Genomic DNA, 19,113 nt, shown 5'->3' with positions numbered 1-19,113 from the left:
TTTAACAGACTGACCACCCAATATACTATGATCTCTTTCTTTCATGACACTAAGATTATTCCCATTGAAATTATACTTATAATTCAAATTATGGTAATCTACATGTGATATCATGCATTTATCTTAATCAAAACCTATCTGCCATTATTTGCTAACTCACTAAATCCTTTTGTAAATCAGCAACATCCTCTTCGCAGCCATCAACACCCAAGACTTTAATATCATGTTAATTTAAGTAATTTATTGACTATTCTTTCATCTATGTTACTAATTTAAATTAAAAAGAGCAAAGGTCCTAAGATTGAGCCATTGAGGTATTCAACTTGTGACATTAACCCAGTTTGATTGAACTCCATTCAACTTGTGACGTTAACCCAGTTTGATTGAACTCCATTTGTAACAACTCTGTTTTCCTACATCAAGCCACTCTTCTATTGAGCTTGTTAACTTATTCCCCACACCTACAGAGATAATTTTTTATGGGACTTTTATGTGGTATTTTGTCAAAGGCTCTCTGAAAATCCAGATACACCAAATCCACACCCTTACTTTTATCTATATAATCAGTAACCTTTTCAAAGAATTCCTAAATATTTGTAAGAAAAAATTTTCCCTAAGTGAAACCATGTTGACTATCCAATAATATCCTGAATTTTGTTACATGATTTTACAAAGTATATTTTATCAGACGTTCCAAAAACAACTTTTCCCACAACTGATGTAAGACTAATAGGTCTGTAGTTACTGGGACAATTTTTATTTCCTCCCTTGAATAGATGAGTTACATTAAGTAGGTTCTAATCCTCTGTTACCTGCCCATTATTCAAGGAATGATAAAAAAAAGTAGAAAGTGGGTCTCATATCTAACCCTTCACCTTCTTCAAAACCCTTGGGGAAATATTATCTGGTCCAGAAGACTTATCTTTCTTTGAACTTTCCAACAGTTAGATTTTGATTAGTGACTTAAATGTGAAGGGCAGATTAAGTAGCATTGAAAAAAATAACTGTAAACTTTGACAATAAACTGCATACATAAAAAAAACACAATAATGTACAGATAAACTATGTTGAATAGACTATGGATCTCACCTGCAAGCATTCAAATCCTTGGAAATAAACATATGAATCACACTCTCTACACCTGGATGGTTTTCTGATCTTTTTGAAACTGTGTGTCTCAGCAGCCTTGGACATGAAGAGCCTTCTGACTGAAGGCATAGAACAATCAACTAAAGATACATAAAACAAATATCAGAAATTCAGTTTATTTATTTTATATGTAAAAATTTCTTTAAAATATAAAGTATCAGATTTCTGAATATAGATAAAATATTATCCTTTGATTCTATCTTATTTTTAAGTTAAATTATTTTATGTTTACTTAATGTTCAAAACTATCAATTATACTAAAACCAGTTCAATTTTCCAAACTTCTAATTTCCAATATTTTTATATCAAAAATCCACTTAAGTTTACTTAAAAGCAGTATTTATTGTCTTGTCTCAATTCACAAAAACAAATCAGTTGATGTTTTAAAGTTATTAGTTGACGTGTCCATGTGATACAGGTGGTGATTATACCCAAATGCAAATCTCCCTATGTCATTCCCATGGGACCATAATAATTATTATTATAAGTAGTGATAAATGGACCAAATAATGGTCTTAAAGTTACAGTTAAAATGCTGAAGTTATCAAAGCATTACAAAAAAACCAATAGGCCAACAACTTGTAAGAAAAATCACATTGAAAATGGACAAATGAAGAAAAACACGAAAAAAAAGGTGCAGATGGTACACAATACTTTAGACTATATATAGTTTTTTTTCAAAGTTCAAACAACAAAGCATAAGAATCCAGTAACAAGTTACCAGATATTAAACTTCTCTTTCCAAAAACAAAATTTCCCAACTTACCCTGATCTGTGTCCATTTCGAATTCATCTCCTATGGACATGCTTCTGATTTTGTATGACCCCAACTGAGGACTTGGAGGTGACCAGTTCTCTTGAAATTTTGTACTCTGACAGCTACTTATGCTATCTGTATCGCTTGATTGAATAAATCGAGAAAAGCCATTGAAAATCCGTAAAGGCTGTTGTAATGTGGCACCATCTGGAAAGATAAATCAGAGTTTGTACTTTAACTCTGTCACATGGTGGGTAAAACAGTGATAAACTTACATTATTGTCAGAATACTATCTTTTAACATATAAACTCTATAGGTCCCAGTATATATGGGACAATATTACAACTTTCAATGAAAAAAATTATTATTTTTAATTTAGCATTTCTGTTAGATATATCTCATGGGTTCCAAAATTCACTACACACTAATTTCTTCAGAAACTTGGTTCAGTTTCCACATGAACTGAAATGCTAATTTTAATGAAAAGTATGGTTGAGTATGTTGTCTTAAAATGATATTGAATATACAAACCAGCAAGTTACATGAGAACCACAGATAATATGAAGTCACAGTGGAACAGAATGTATAAGAACTACATTTTGACACTGTTTATCATTTCATAGGTAGTGTGATGTCATTGAAAATTAATTTATTTTTAGAAAAAGTTTGCAACAACACTTTCTAAAACAAAATATTCATAAACTCAGATGTGTCATAAAGATGTGTACATGTTAGATATTCAGAATTAAAAACTCGTAATATCCCTTGTACTTGAAGGCATTAAAGTATAAAGGAATGTGGATCAACTCTTGACATGAGGATCATCCAGAAAAAAACCTGCAACAAGTTTTATCCCAATTATAGTAATAAAGGTATAAAGTCTTAGTAACAGGTGAGAATCCTTGAATACAAAGGCCAGTAGAAGAAACAACAGCAATCAATATAATCAAGAAAGATCTCCATCTCTAAGAAGTGATGCTAGTCATGTTTACATAAGATTCTTCCAGATGAACTATCACATATTTCAAGCAGCAAGTAAATGAAACATTACATTCAAAGACAATCAGATCAAATCACCGGACAACATCTTTGGATTTCTGTACAATTTGACTGCTGAAACACATATTGTAAAACCGTTGCCTTTGTACACTAAGATGGATAATGGAATGTCTACAGAGAAGAATTGGCATGCTTTAAACATGACATCCTACTATAGAGCTTTTTGCAATGGAAACTACACTGCAAAGCCATTGTCAAAAAAGGTAGTGACACATAAGTACAGTGTGGCAAGACTTGAAAATTATTTTAACATAATGTACTCACTATGTGGGATCCAAATAAAAACAGCAAGAATGTTATCCATCTCTGCTGAATGCCTCAGGACTTGTATACAATACTAATATTTCATGCTAGATGATTTTACTTCAGCAATGATTACATTAAATTCCAAACTCTCCAGCAACTACTTGATAAGATAAACATGTTTGATTAGAATTTGAACTAATTTGTTTGAAAAATTTCACTCATTAAAGAATGAGAAATGAAATAACTAATTAAAATAGGAAGTCAACAGTTTTTATTATATTTTAAACCAACTAGTTTCAGTTTGTTTAAGAAGGAGCATCAAATAGGGAAATAATAAATGAAAAAGTGAAGTTTATTTAAAATATGAAAATATTAAAGTGAAATAGATACACCAAAAAATGGAATACGAATAACTTTATCAAATATATCGAGGTCTTATAATTTTAGAACTAAACACATCCATACTTGATTCAACTAAGTGACGATGTAATACATCCTCATAGCTGTTGACTGAAACGTTTGAAGATCGTGACGATTTTTCTGATCTAAAATTAAAGATAATGAAACTCTGTGAATAAACAAAAAGAGAATTAAGTTCATAAGAAACGTGCAGCAGACATTAAAACTTATTAACTCTTTCACTATGGCTGGGATGTATATTTTTTTCACTGCACTGGGAAATAAATATATGTCCTAGCAACAATGAAAGATTTACTGGTAATATCATCATGGCTGCACTTATAACACATGCAGTCATTTTTTGTTAATAATATGTTTTACACATGAAATATAAAAGCAGAAAGAACACCAATATAATTTACTTTTGTAGCATAACCTTGATTCTGGTGTTTGAAGGAACTCACTAACTTACTACTCTACTTAACGGGTTTTAAACATTAGTAATAATTGTCATTTCTATTGTTCAACAAATTCGTGCATTTCACCTCTTTAATAACATTAAAACAGAAATGGAGAACTTTTCTTTTTTGTAGGAAATCCATTTTTTGCTCTAAAAAAAGAATAAAAATGTTGGTCTTTCCATTTACCTGGAATCAGGTGAATAAGGTTCAAAAACAAATGCAGGTAGAACTTTGGTAGACCATCCCAATGGTTCAGGCAGTCTCTTTACATACTCCATGTACTGTTGTCCTGGTTCGTAAAGCCTGCTACTTTCACACAGTGTCTGGAACTAAACATACAGCAAACATAATGGTCAAATTTGTGTTATTTGTTGTACTGCCCTTACACAGTGTCTAGAACTACAACACAACAAATATGATAGTTAGATTTCTGTTATTTGCTTCCAGTTGAACAAAGTCACAGAAGTTTCAAAATATCATTTTGAATGGGAACTAACAAAAATAAGCCTTAATTTACACATGAATGGATGTGGGGATCTTCCTTACATATCTTTAAAATCATATTAACACTTGCATTACAATGAAGATCTATAAAAAAAAACAACAGTAAAACTAAAACTAATTCAACAATGTTTTCATAAGTTAATAACACAAAAAACAGCATTACAATAATGCACAAGATATTGTTACTTACTTACACTTCTCAACATCATTATTTAAAGATTTTAAAACACAACTTGAACATTTTTACTAAGCTTATGACATCCACAGCTACTCGTTTCATACAGAGAAGAAAGAGTAATCTATACCTGAACAGGAAAAGGTGCTGACATAGTGTGCTGAAGCTGGAAGTAAGACACAGTCACAGCTTTCATTGTCTGATCACAATGGCAGATCAATTCTCTCACTTCTTGTAACACTTCTCTCTACAAACATGAAGTGTGTTTAAATATTCTCTTAGCTTTCAAAACTGATTTAAAGCAGCTGTTAAGAAACAGACTTTTTTCTCAAAATTTAAAATATTTTGCAAAACTGAAAAACAACAAACATGAATGAAGATTTGTGTTTTTCCAAAACTCTTATTATATGTTATGATAACAAGAGATTAACATAAATTATTTAATACATATACTATATCATTTTATTTATTAATTTTGCCAATTTATTGCCATGTGCAACAGTGAAGGTCTCAAAATTAGTAACTACAGATTGGCCTTGCAACAGGCATCTTGAATTTGAAGCCAGCAAGCTGAGTTTGAATACATGTAATACCACAAAATATCTCCTGTACTTTAAGTTATAAGAGTAACACAGAGGCACAAATTATATATAAAATACTGCACAGAAGATGGAAGGCAAAGTTTGAGAAAAAAGAAAACAAACCACTAGATACAATGGCAATAAAGTCTAAAAAAACATTAAACTGACACAATGTTTTGGGCTTAAACTTACTTTAACACATATCACCTGAAGAAGGAATTAGGCCGGAAATGTTATGCCAAGTTGAAGTTTTTCTAGATTTTATTACCACTGTATACTGTATCTGGTAAGAGTGACAGCATGTATGATGGATTGTGTGCTACTAACTGGCTGTTTTCCTTTGGGTCAGCAGTTCAAAATTAGGAACAGGGACAGATAATATTAGAAGCTTTGCCATAAATACTAATAGAAAATTGGTATTTCTTGCACAAATATAACATTCAAATAGCTAATGTCAAACATTCACACATTAACGGAGTTTGTGCTTGTGTTTTTCATTACTTTAAATGAGGTTTCTGAGACAGTCTTTAATCCAGTTAGGACATATACAATGTTCTCCAGCAGATGACAAGTTTTTATTTATAATGAATACAAAGTACAAATCATGCAACTGTAAACAAACATACAAGGCTCTGCACTAGCAACTCAGATGTCATTCAAAAATTTAGTAGCAACAGAGGACATTGCATTTTATTCAAGTGCTCTATATGCAGTTTCACCAACAATACTGTATCAGTTAGTCTTCCTGGTTCAAAGTGTGTAAAAACTTCAACGAAAACTAGCAACATAGCTTACCTCCTTTCCTTGCAGTCAAGTCAGTTAGAAAGAAAAAAAAAATTCCTTGACAGTTTTGTCCCTAGGATACACCTATGCATCAGGTGACTTATACAAAAACAAATCCTATATGAATTGCAACTCAATGAATTAATTAACAGATGGAGATATTTATATGTAGCCATCACATACAGGTAAAACATTTCATACATTGTGAACTAACTTTATGGAATATGAGTTTTCTAAACCTACTTCAAAGCAGTAAAGTTTTCTAAGCCTGCTTTATGGTGGTCAAACTTCCTAAGCGTATTTTATGTCAACTGATTTTTCATAACTGTATGTGTCAGGAAAGCATAAAAGTCACTCTATTAAATCTAAGATTAAAAGAATCAAATAGATTAGCATGAAGCATAGATTTTCAAATACTGTATTTTCTCAATCCATTCCCAAGATTTAAAAAGAAACATTTTGTCTAGATGACTATAAGGTAAATACAACTTACATTAGGTATATTTTGCACCCAGTAGCTTGGTGTGCCATTTTAAGGGGATTTTCAGACTCTGATAGGCTTACCTTTGTCTTTTCTAACCACAGTTGTCTCTCATTAGCTTCGGCTACACAAGCCTTATAAGTTGTTTCAGCTTCTTTAGCCTTCTGAAGGGTATCATCTTCAAGTCGCCGTTTTTTGTCCACTTTGCTCGATGATTCATTGTTCTCACAATTTTCAGCCTTGTCTGCAGAATCTTTGGCCTTTTCATAATCTTGTTGTCTTTGAACATAAAGTGCTCTGGCTTTTCGAAGATTTGAAACTGTTTCCTCCTCCATGACAAAATATAAAATATGAAGATAAATAATTTATACAAAGTCAAAGACTGCTTGTTCATATAAATATTCTATATTGTATGTCTTTTTGTCTTGTTGCAAAAAAAGTAAGCATTTTTTAAATTTAATTATCTTTATTTGAAAAAGTTTAGCTTGAATAGTACAAATAAGAAATTTTAACTTGTTACTTTAAATAGAGTGTACTTAAGTGTTACTACTATTTTCAATGCAGTTTAATTACACAACGCAACTTTAGATAGGGAGGCCATTTCATAGATTTTTGCAAGCTGTCATAGGTTGCACATTTCTACTATATTAATTAAATTATCTTAACATCGATTGTACAAAGACCCCATTATGTTCTTACAAGATTACCAGGGGTATTGGCAGGCATAACAGAAATATTAGACAGAGCACATCTGGGCTGCAGGCTATATTTTACCCACTCCTGCTTAAGTCTGACAAACTAAGTTGCAAATACTTTTAAAATATCTTATTTCTGCAGTACATTTTTATAAACACAAGCATTTTTCTTAGGAAATAAACTAACTAATAGTTTGATTATTAAAATACAAAGTTTAAGTAAACTGTTGAAATAAATTATAGAACTTTATAAAACAATACTAAAGTTTTTGTTTAGATATAGACTTTATTAACAAGTTTAATCAGCGATGATGAAGAAACCCACTTGTAGAGAAAAATATATATGTAAAAATGGCTGGTTTGGGTTGAGAAAATTTTTTATGCAGAGGAGCAAACAACGTTTTGACCTTCTTCATGAACCTGAAGATGACCAAAGAAGGTCAAAACATTGCTTGCTCCTCTGCATAAAAAATTTTCTCAACCCAAACAGGCCGTTTTTACATATATATTAACAAGTTTATTATACTGGATTTTATAAACATAATTGTAAGAAGATGTTTAATTATGAATAAATGTTTTGGCCCAAATTATTTCTTTTATTTTTTTTTTTACATTATAAGTTTGTCTTCTATTTACAAAAGAAGAGGAAAGAAAATTAGCTCCAAGAGAAATTTTTTTCCAGAACATTAAGAAGCACTTGTTTATTGTCACTTGTATTTCTAGTTTGAACATTCTATCAACTGTTTGTTAACATACCATTTTCTTTAGTTCTCGATGCCACCTGTCTTTGATTTGTTTTCGAGCTTTTTCATACTCAACCCTTCTCGCAGACAGTGGCTATACACAAGACAAAAGTTACAATGTTTGAAAACAAAAGTTACTGTTAGAATATACCAAAACATATTATAAACATAAGTTAAAGTTTCATTGGAGAATCAGGAAGTCAGAATTAATGACAGTTTATAAGAACAATGTTCTACAATCCATGCTGTCATTGGAATTATAACTTCAATTATTAGTTATACTCAGTTTGCTAACTATGGTTACATGTTGTAGCCCAACACTAACATTTCCACTGTGAAAAGCTTCTGTTAAAGATAGCAAATTCATTGTTATACCACAAACTTTCTAATTCTGTGATTAAAAAAACTGAATAACAGCGTGAACTTTCATTGAAATTGTTGGAACTTTGTGAATATGTGTGTTTTAAGGTCAAACTCCAGCTGCTTCAAACATATTTCCTGTGACAACATCAACTAAGTTTGTGGTTTGCAGGAAGGTTGTAAGGTTTCATCAATTTAAAACTTCTGTTCGTTATTTTGTTCATGGTATATCTGGAGATATGTTCACCTTCATTTCAAAGTTTACTTTGTGTTAAAAGGTTATTTTTTCATAACCTTCATTTTGAGATAAGGAATTTACTCTGGATTAGTTGGTGTTTTCAGAGCTTATCATTGGTTTGTGCTTTTTACCCATTTCCATGAAGAACATTAGAGTCTCTCTTCTATAAAATACTGTGTCATTTGGCTTTCCATCATTTAAATTTCTTTTTATAAGAACACTCTCCTTCAGATAATGCTGCTACGAATTCCTCCAACCACACGTCTACCATAATTGCATTACACTATCAAATGTGACAGGGCTCTACATTACCAATTACCACACTGACTGTTGATGTGTCATATAGAGTACGATCCTCCTGTGGCAGTTCAATGTGAGTGTACTTTATGTGGTGTACAACTCAAACATTCTGTGCATACAGTGGTGGATTTAACGTTGTGTGGATCCAGGGGCTAATGATTTTTGTTAGCCCAACATCCCTTGTTATTTTACACAAAATAAAATTATCAATAGGTCCTATTAAGACCATGGGACCTCAGGCTGAGCTCCTCCCTAGCCCCTACTTAAATACACCATTATGTACACATTTAAAGCAGCCTCAGTTAAAGGGTTAAGAAATGTTATTTATAAAGTGCAATTATCCCTCTGTAGAAAGAGGATATTTATAAACAGCAGTTAAAGTGTATTAACAACCTGGAGAAAACAGTGTTAATATTAAGGTGTTTGTCAAGTCACTTAAAAAGGCTGCTAACTGCAAACAGACTGTAGAATCTGACACACATAACTACCACAACCATGCAAGCTTGTATCATACATACATGTACAACATTAGATTTCACTTTTAGGTGCCTTGGTGAATTTGTTTTCTTTGTTGGTGTATTTTTGTATTCTTACAAGCAACATTTGGATCATCAAAGAGTGAAAGAGTGATGCTGCCAATTTTATTACGTAATGCAGAACTGTCCGAGACTGAAAATATTTAAATGTTGATTGAACTCATATATTTAGGGGTTTACAAAAAACCCAGGTGGCTCAGTGGAAATTATGATAGCTCATACTCTCAAAAATCAGGATTTGATTCCTAATGCTGACAAAACACAGCCTGTTGTGTAACTCTGTGATTAACAACAGACAGAAGCAAATGGTGTAAAACTAAACTATATGATGAAAGAACTACCCAAACTAAAGAAATAATAAAAACAAACCACAGACGTGCACACAGTATAACAAATTACACTTACCTCAATAAACTTATGAGTGTGTAGCATTTCGTAGTTATCATAGAGGGAGCTAGCATATTCCAGATCCTGATCGAGAGCTGTACAGTAAATGGACTGGAACGGTAAGTAACTCTGAAAAACAAACTCACTATCTGAGGTGTTGGAAATCCATCTTAAACTGTAGTTCACATTTAGTACCTTTCATAAAACTAGTTTAGAAAAAGGGAATGTTTCATCATAGTACATTGTTTACCATAAGTCTGTAAAACATTTTAATCTGAGCAATAAATTATTTTAGGATCTAGAACAACAGGCGACCCTAGTATTCTGGCTTTGGTTGTCGTGAAACTTCATTATCTCTACAAGAATGAAAAAATTCTTGATGCTTCTTGGCACAGTTATTAACAAAGATAACAGATGCATCTCTAAGATACCTCAAGGACTCAGAAGTGCAGACATCTTGTAACACCACCCCTTCCCCCGAAATCTGCTCATAGCCCATCATTTGAAAAACACTGGTCTAGAAGATATGATATAGACTATATAAATACAGCAGTTCATTACATTCCTGACTCTGTTAAGAAAGACAGTGTGTGTGTGTGTGTGTTTTCTTATAGCAAAGCCTCATTGGACTATCTGCTGAGTCCACCAAGGGGAATCGAACCCCTGATTTTAGCACTGTAAATCCATAGACTTACTGCTGTACCAGCAGGGTACAAAGACAGAATTAAACAATTTTGTTGATCTAATTTCATTGTGTATTCCCTTCAAGTGACTGACTCTTTTATCACAAAACTGTTCAAGGGATATCTATGCTTGTCATCCTTAATTTTGAATTTAAGGATTAGATGTAAGGTACCAACTCTAGAACAGATGTGTGATGTAACTGTTACACTTATAACACAGTCTTCCTTTATGCCAGTAATACAACTTGCTAAAGAAGTGTCCAATAAGTTTAAAAATAATTTAGATTTGAACAAAAATCTATGGAAATTCATGTGATTATCACTAAACCTCCTCTGCCAAGTAATTATTTAATTATACAATAATAAAACTTTATTCATAATTCAGAAGAATGAATGACCTGCAAGCTTGTTTTCACCTCGAAAGTTTTTTTTTCCACTATCCCTGTATATTGTTTCCGATATTTATTGTCTTATACCCTAAACTGTCATTACATCAGTAATGTAGGGTTAAATGAATAGTTGATAACTCTTGCATCAAATAAGTAATACCACGTTAAATGGCACTACATAAAAGGTCATGACATATACACTTTGACCCCACCTGTACATGTACAGTTAATCTAGTTCACACCACAACAGTTCATGCATTATGAAAATACAAATAGCTTCTATTCCTATGTAACCTCAGTCACCCTGCTGAGCCCTAGTACTGGACAAAAGGCCACTTCAGCTGTGGGTTTAGCAGATGTAGTGTGGTTCGTGTGTTTTGTTTTTACTTTCACTCTTAGAATTAAGTACTAACACTTTAAGAATACAAAGGTTTGACTCAAACTAGGGCAATCAGTGGTTCCAAAATGTTCCCACCATAGTTTATCAGTTGCAGCTACACTAATAGATAATGATAATGCTTATATTTTGTTCGTACAGATTTTAATTATAATTTTCATTTAATCACACACAGGTGGCAGCACTAAAATAATACAAAAACAACCAATCAAGTATTGCGTATTTATGGTAAAGACACTGTCCTAGATTTGGAACTACTGTCCAGAGAGAAGACAGCCAGTTAGCAGAACGCTAACAAACACAGCCCACGCTATGGGATTGAATATCACTCTTATAACACATCCATAGCTTAATTACTTTGTGATATCGCATTGATTCAAACCCAGCTCGCCAGCTCGTAAATCCAGAGCAAACCTGTGCCTCCCCCCACTAAGGTACTTCATAATTCCTGACATGAACGATGCCTTATATATATCGCAGGGGCTAAACTTAGAACTACTAACCATAAGTAAAGGCCAACGGTCAGGAACATTCTGTAATTAGGTTAATCAAATAGCGAGGTTGACTGTTATACTTATAACATGCTCACAGCTAAAATCGAGTAGGTTGTTTATCGGTACATTGTGGCTCGAACTTTAGATATTCCCGTCACCTGTTTTAAATATTAACCATTAAGCCACGTTCGACCCCTACTAACACGCGTTCAAAATAATTGTAATGTGTGTGTGTGTGTGTGTGTGTGTGTGTGTACATGTACTTAAACGTATACGCTACCAATCAATATATTAAAGTTAATGAAAAACTTACAAATGCATAAAGCTTATCTAACAACCAGAGAGTTAAATACGATATTTAGAACCCAGTAAAAGTGTAATAATATTCTAGACAATGTAAACTGATACTTTGTTGTACAGATAGAGAAAATAATTATTAGAATGTGTAAAACATGAAAATAAATCCCTCATTCAATACTTACTCACATGAAGCAATAAAAATAACATTATGGATAATAAACACCGAATTAACACGTACCTCTTCTTTCAAAACCGGTTTCATCGACTGTGCTAACTTTGTCAGGTTACGAGCATGTTCCATTTCTACAATAAAAGTAGAAATAATTCGAATAAACTCCACTTATCAATCCTCAGCGACTGACTAATGGTCAATGCGCAAGTTGTATTTAAATCTAAATAAAATATACGAAGAGATAAGTTACTACTTATTAATTTGCTATAAAGAATTTTCACTGTTAAAAATTACCCACAATTCCAAGATACCTATTTTTTTTTTTTATGGAACATAAAATATTGAACTATAAGACTTGATGTTGAGTGAGAACATGTGAAATAAATGTTTTGAGTAAACACATTTATTAAAGAAGACAGCTATGGGAAAGAAAAAAATTATCAACTAATCGGGCAGGTTCGCGGGTTTTTTCTAACCATCTACCAAGCATTGTTTGGTAACTCTTAACATAGAAAACTGTGGGCAGTCTCTTTATGACGACCCTCGAATTATGGTAATACACACTGACTTACCTACTATTGTAAGACCTCAGTAAAACTTTTTAAATTTCTACTATTATTTTTATCTGTAACAAAATTACTATTAACCTTGTCAATAGACCTTGTCTTTGTTCTATCATTACCTTGATTCCAAATGAAATAAAATATTTGCAAAACACTTTGAAAACTAACCGTTATTCATTAGGGTTACCTGAAAAAATAACACGCAGCTTTGTTATAAACAAACAATCACAGGTAGTTAAATAAACACACACAATGCTTCGAAATTTAAGTTGCTTGTTGACATTTCCTTCTTTGGAAAACAATTTTATTGTCAGAAAACAAGTTCAGAATGTTATAGAAGAATTTTACCCAAAATTCAATCTACAGTTGACTTCCAAATTTTTCAAAACTCGCGCAACTTTATTCAAATTAAATGTGTGCCTAATCTTCTATAGTCCACGTTCATCGGTCGTCTACAAGCACGCTTGTAGTACCATCTATACTCGCAAAACTATACTCCAGCCATGTGCCCATGAACACGCAGAGGTTTCAGGCAGAATCAATGAACATCACGCGTTTCTTCATTTTCACACACTATATCCACAGATAACTTCAAAATAATTACAACTTCGAGCTACCAAATCAAAGAAACCTATGAATCTCAAATAAACACAGCCCAGATTAAATAATAACCCCAGTTTCTTTCAGATCTCCACATTTTATTATATTAATTTTTTTAACATTCTGTTCTTAACTCATGTAAAACGAACTCATTTCTCCCGCACTGTATACCTTACATAATTCCTTTTCTATATTAAAACTTTTACTGGTTATCGTTACATAAATATTTTAGTTCGCTAATGATAACACTTCATCGTGTTGTTCTGTTTTACCAGGGTCATCCTGTTTTCAATTACACTTTCGTTTCCCGTCTTTACGGATTAGGAATTAAAATATACATGGCTTATTTCAAAAGTAATCCCACGACAGATGTAAACATATACTGACCTTGACTAGTCTTTTTTTCTACGTAACAAATAACATCCTTTGCGTACTTGGACCATAGCTTTGCTCTCTGTAAGGCGAGTGAGACTCCATCCTCGGTGGCCAGAAGTTTGAGGTCGATATCCTCGGGTGAAAGGACTGGAGATTCTATGAATGTAAGAAAACATGGTACAGACGTAAACATGTGGACGCAAGTGTCCGTGTAGAAAACCTACACGTGTCAGAACACATTTAAAATCAGAAGTAAATATGTAGTCAAATCTCAGAAACGTCACTACCACTACAGAATGGAAGAGACTGTAGGGGTCTTTTGTTATAAAATCGTGGATTTTTTAGAATATTTGGGTGGTCGTTCGAGCCACTGACCCTTCCTGATCAATAAATGTTGGAAGGAAGTATCTATGAAATATACTGTGAATTGGACTGCGGTGACAGGCCAAGTCTGACCAATAACTTACGATACATTTCATGCAGGACCATGGATTAAGAATTTCTCTGGAAATTCGTTGCATTTAATCTTACAACTGGAAACTGAGAAGACAGTTGGATGTAACAACAAGTGTTTACACTAGTCAACACTGCAACAATGTTTAATTATTATATTAATACCCCAGTCTTCCGCTTTTGTTTAAATTCTATATTAGTTTTAAAGAACAATACAACACAAACAACAAACGTTTACAGCATTACCAACAGTTTTCAGTGGTCTTACACGTCAAGATTAAAGAAGGCCAAGTCCTGATTTAAATCGAATAAACCTGGTAATATTTTTTTAGACACAAGGAAATATCTGTTAAAACCCAAAAAAATAACCTCAATTACAACCTTAATTAACCTCCATTAGTTCATCCTTATTATCTACACCTGATTGTAGACCATTACGCTTAGTGTTTAGGGTTGGTTAGTTGGTTTGGCGTTTTACGGCGCAAAGCAACTAGGCTATCTGGGCCAATGTTTAGGGTATTTTTGTGAAAAGTTAGGCCTAGTACTTAGGGTATTATTGTGAATCGTTACACTTAGCATTTAGGGTACTACTGTGAACAGTTAAGTTCAGTGCTCAGGGTACCATTGTGGAATGCTAAGCCTAGTGTTTGATATATTATTGTTGACCGTTAAACCTAGGTTTCAGGGTATTATTCTCGAATTTTAGGGTTACCAGCTAGGGCACTGTCCATCAGAAAGTAAATCGCATAGCCAGCATATGTAATTCACGACAAAGAGCAAGTGTGTGTCTGTTATTTCTCCAAAAAACAATATCTAAAATACGTGACGTATGTTGTCTGTATAACATCAAACCTTGCAGAAGTTGAATAAATCGCTGAGTTATGAGCAATTTTGGATGAGTAAGGCTAGGCTTACATGTATTGGGTAAAAAGGTTGTTGTGTTATAGAAAAGTAAAAGAAAGAAAGGAAAACACGTGAACAGAACATTCAAAGAATTCAAACCATGTACACCCCTCCCATACTTTGGCCTTGAAAGGAAGTGCAGAAAATTCCAATCTCAAATATAAAAGTCTCTCAAACACTTAGTGATATATTACTTTTATGAAAAACAAGGGTGAAACTTGTTTCACCCTGTCGCCCGTCGAAGTTCCACTGAAAATACGTTCATTCGTACAATTTTGATTTTCTTTGATCAAATTAGTGAACATTACCATCCTTTATAAATGTTTTATATTAAGGTAAATCAAACCAAGAAACTCGTGGTTGGAAGTTCAGTATTTAAAAATCCTTCAGGCCTTTAAAAAAACTTCCATGGAGTTTACTTGTTAACCTTAACTGTCAATGTAAGTAACACACAGAACTTTCAAAATACCACTTCATATAGACTATACATACAACTTAAAAACAACACACTTTTAAAACATCACCAAATCTTTAACCAGAAAAAAAATTATACACATACGTTATAACCATAATTTTTAAGCCATAAATCAAAACACATTAATATGAAATAAAATATATTGCACATTTAAAAAAAAAAAGTATACTAGGCTACAAGCTACAACGTGGGATTATACAATGTATTCTAGGTTTTGGAGGTAACTGCGGAGCAAGACCCACATTGAGGTGAGGATACACGGTCTATCATTCTTAACCTCCAATTTTATTTTATGATTTTATTTATTCATTTAACTTCATTTAGATGTAATTATTTAATTTCACTAAAATATATATACACATATATATATAGTTAGTTAGTTAGTTATCACCATTAGATTCCATCAAGGAACATAGGGCCGCAATCGCTTGCGTATTCATCAACAGGTATTTAAGTAGGTTGTTAGCCCATTGCACCGAGCCGTCCCTAATTTAGTAGTGTAAGACTAGAGGGAAGGCAGCTAGTCATCACCACCCACCGCCAACTCTTGGGTTACTCTTTTACTAACGAATAGTGGATCATATATATAATGATTTTTTTTTTTTTTGAAATTTTAATCTCGATAACTTCATTCGTTACTATACTATAATGGTGTAAAAATAAGTCGTTTATGTTAAACTTTTCTCTTTATAGTTAAGAACAAAGCTTCACAATCAGTTATTTGCGCTTTGGCCACTACCGGTATCAACCCTTGAATTTTGCAGTTATACGTCTGCAGAGTTACCGCTGTGCCACTGGGAGGCGAATACCTTACAGGGTAACCGTGTGAAAAAAAAAAAATCTCTTTGGCCCCAACACCTAATAATTCAATATGTTTTCTTCGCTGAGCATATCTAGTAAAGTTTGTTTGTTTGTAATTAGGCCTAAAGTTACCCAAAGGGCTATCTCTGCTGTGCTCACCATGGATATCGAAACCTGGTTTCTAGTGTTGTAAGTTCTCAGAATACCCCTATGCCACTGAAGGGAGGCGTATTTGGTGAGAAATAAAAGTACGTCTTTGGATTTTATGAATATTTATATGTCCTGTCTTCGTTTTGTATGATTAATGATTAACAAATGCATACGTTTAGTTAACCAAGAAGCGAGGTTTGATTTTAATTTCACATTTCATTTTATGAAAACGAAACTGGAATTTAGAATTTTGCATTTGATGGTTTCAACTACACTAGAAAAACAACAACAAAAAAAACAACCAAACAAAGAACATTAAATAATTCAACTCACTTGGTCCTTTTCCTTGTGAGAACACTAGATTAGAAACACCACTTGACGACAGAAGATTTTCGGAAGACTATAGAAGTAGAAAGATAATTAAATATTAGTTCGAATTATTATTTACACGAAATATTTGAAGTTCAGCTTTAACGTAAATAAAAAAATAATCCATTTTATGTCTTTAAGTTAAGCTCAAAAAGTAATGAAGAAATCCACAAGATAATAGAGCTAGTAACATTAGTTGTGACGTAACACAGTAGTATCAACTACACACTTTTTTGTACAAAATAATACTGTATGAATCTTCGACAGCTGCTAATCCACATACACTTTGTTATTTCTCTGCAAATTGTTGCTTATCGGTTCATAGGTGGAGTGCTGCCTAAGACTTGAGCTGAATTCCAACATTTCACACATAAAATCAAGTGTATGAAAAACACGTTATTCGGTTTGCACTCTCAAAGTGTCATAAAACACTATGGCTGTTAGTGATCGCCCGTGTTCACTGGTACAGTTTTCTCAGAGCGCCAAGCACAAACAAAAACACATACTGTCACTCTCCCCCAGGAGCTTGCGTCAGGCACCGTGAGACAGGTTCAACTTAAGAGCAGGTGTCAGAGCGTTAACACGCTAAAATGGTTATAATAAAGCACATGAATATGGTATTATAATACTTGATAAAGTAAAGTTTACGGTTGTGATATGTGTTTAGAATACCTTTCACACTTTTAAAAATATATTCTTCACATAATACACAAACAAACTTTTTTTCTTGTTGTTATTCGTGTTAGTAAGATTGAGGTTGCAAAGCGTTATAAAAGTTAAAGTTATTAATACTGTTTGCAGGCTACTGTTTTTTAAAATTGAACTCGACTCAAAAGTATTGTACATACAGAATCCCACTGTAATAAAAACACGTTAGGATATGGCGCGCGACTTGAAGGAATGAAATCAGAATTGATAGCCAAACTGATAGTTGCACTTATAGCATTGACAAATATTCATTAATTAATTAACAAGGCCGCGTATTTTGTTTTACCCATCATCACTCATCCAAGATGAATGAAAAAATGAGGCTTACTAAGTAAATCCTGAATCACTTTTTGGCCGCACCTTATTTTGACACCTAAGGTGTTTTGTATTAGATTCTAATACACACTGTAGCTAACCCTTCGTATACGGTTGTTTATTATTAAATACAGTATGATTTATTTGAATACTGTTGTTTATTGTTGCTACACACTGTTATTGCATATTGTTGTTTATTACTCCGAGAACTGGATCGGTCAACAAGGATTGTAAATGGACGCAGGTTAATAGCCCTTAGTCGATGGTCAGCTGTGCAGTAACACTGATAACGTGACTGCTCTTCGTCGTTTCATTTTTTGCAGATGTTTCCTGGAAGAATGGGTGTTGAACCCTAGACAACGTAAATCGAACTTCGTTGTCAGAAACCGGAAATGAATAAATAACTTCTTATGTTGCGCATGAATTAAAATTGCAGTTTTTTTTTTTACTTCAGAGTATTAAAAAAATAAACCTACCACTTCAATCAACAAATGGAAAAACGGTCGTTGTATAATTATAGTAGGTTATTAAAACCTCTGGACATAAACAGAAACGGATACACACAGACACAGGTACATATATGTATTAGTGGAAAATTAATACATTTTGATTAAGTTAAGTAAACAAAATCACAAGAAAGTGCTGCGTTAAAAACAACAAATCCAAAATCATGACTAATTATATTAGTTTGTTATAACTTAAAAACAGAAGCCGAAACAAAAGCAAATTAAACAAAAAACGCTGCACTAATTTAAAAAATCCCAGGGTAAAAACTATAATGTGAGATTATAAAATGTACCCTAGGTTTTGCAGGTGACTGCGGAAGTAGGACCAACATTGCGGTGGGGATGCACTGTCTATCAGTCTTAACCTCGATTCGCCAATCTCACATAAGAAATAGAAATTAGGAGAGCGAGATGTGGGTGCTCAAACCCACAACATCCCACATCTATATCACCCTTCACTGCCTGCAGACAGTTGTGGGAAGGTGACTGCTCTCCAAAGTAAAGAAGAAAAAAAAAAGGTAGTAAATATGCACGTATGTATTCATATTATTACAGAGGGGGGTAGCCCGAAAGAAACAAAACGTACAGAAACATCTTGTCTCCTG

General features: G+C 33.1%; 1 protein-coding gene across 11 annotated transcripts in view; it reads right to left on the bottom strand.

Moving 5' to 3' along the window:
- The window catches only part of LOC143240717 (rho GTPase-activating protein 45-like), a 96,083-nt gene that overhangs the window by 12,582 nt on the left and 64,388 nt on the right, over positions 1–19,113 (bottom strand). For 10 of the 11 annotated variants that reach the window (XM_076483631.1, XM_076483632.1, XM_076483628.1 and 7 more), the window contains 11 exons: positions 16,944–17,010; positions 13,841–13,984; positions 12,357–12,421; positions 9,874–9,984; positions 8,048–8,128; positions 6,680–6,925; positions 4,882–4,998; positions 4,259–4,401; positions 3,678–3,757; positions 1,916–2,113; positions 1,090–1,229 (listed from right to left, as the gene is read on the bottom strand). In XM_076483631.1, coding sequence (XP_076339746.1) covers positions 1,090–1,229; positions 1,916–2,113; positions 3,678–3,757; positions 4,259–4,401; positions 4,882–4,998; positions 6,680–6,925; positions 8,048–8,128; positions 9,874–9,984; positions 12,357–12,421; positions 13,841–13,984; positions 16,944–17,010 — 1,392 coding nt within the window. The remainder of the gene's footprint in view (positions 1–1,089; positions 1,230–1,915; positions 2,114–3,677; positions 3,758–4,258; positions 4,402–4,881; positions 4,999–6,679; positions 6,926–8,047; positions 8,129–9,873; positions 9,985–12,356; positions 12,422–13,840; positions 13,985–16,943; positions 17,011–19,113) is intronic. The other variant, XM_076483629.1, reaches the window with a different exon arrangement.

Source organism: Tachypleus tridentatus, chromosome 13 (genome assembly GCF_004210375.1).
Source record: "Tachypleus tridentatus isolate NWPU-2018 chromosome 13, ASM421037v1, whole genome shotgun sequence".
NCBI classification, from domain to species: Eukaryota; Metazoa; Arthropoda; class Merostomata; order Xiphosura; family Limulidae; genus Tachypleus; species Tachypleus tridentatus.
This window is presented reverse-complemented; position numbering and strand designations above follow the sequence as displayed.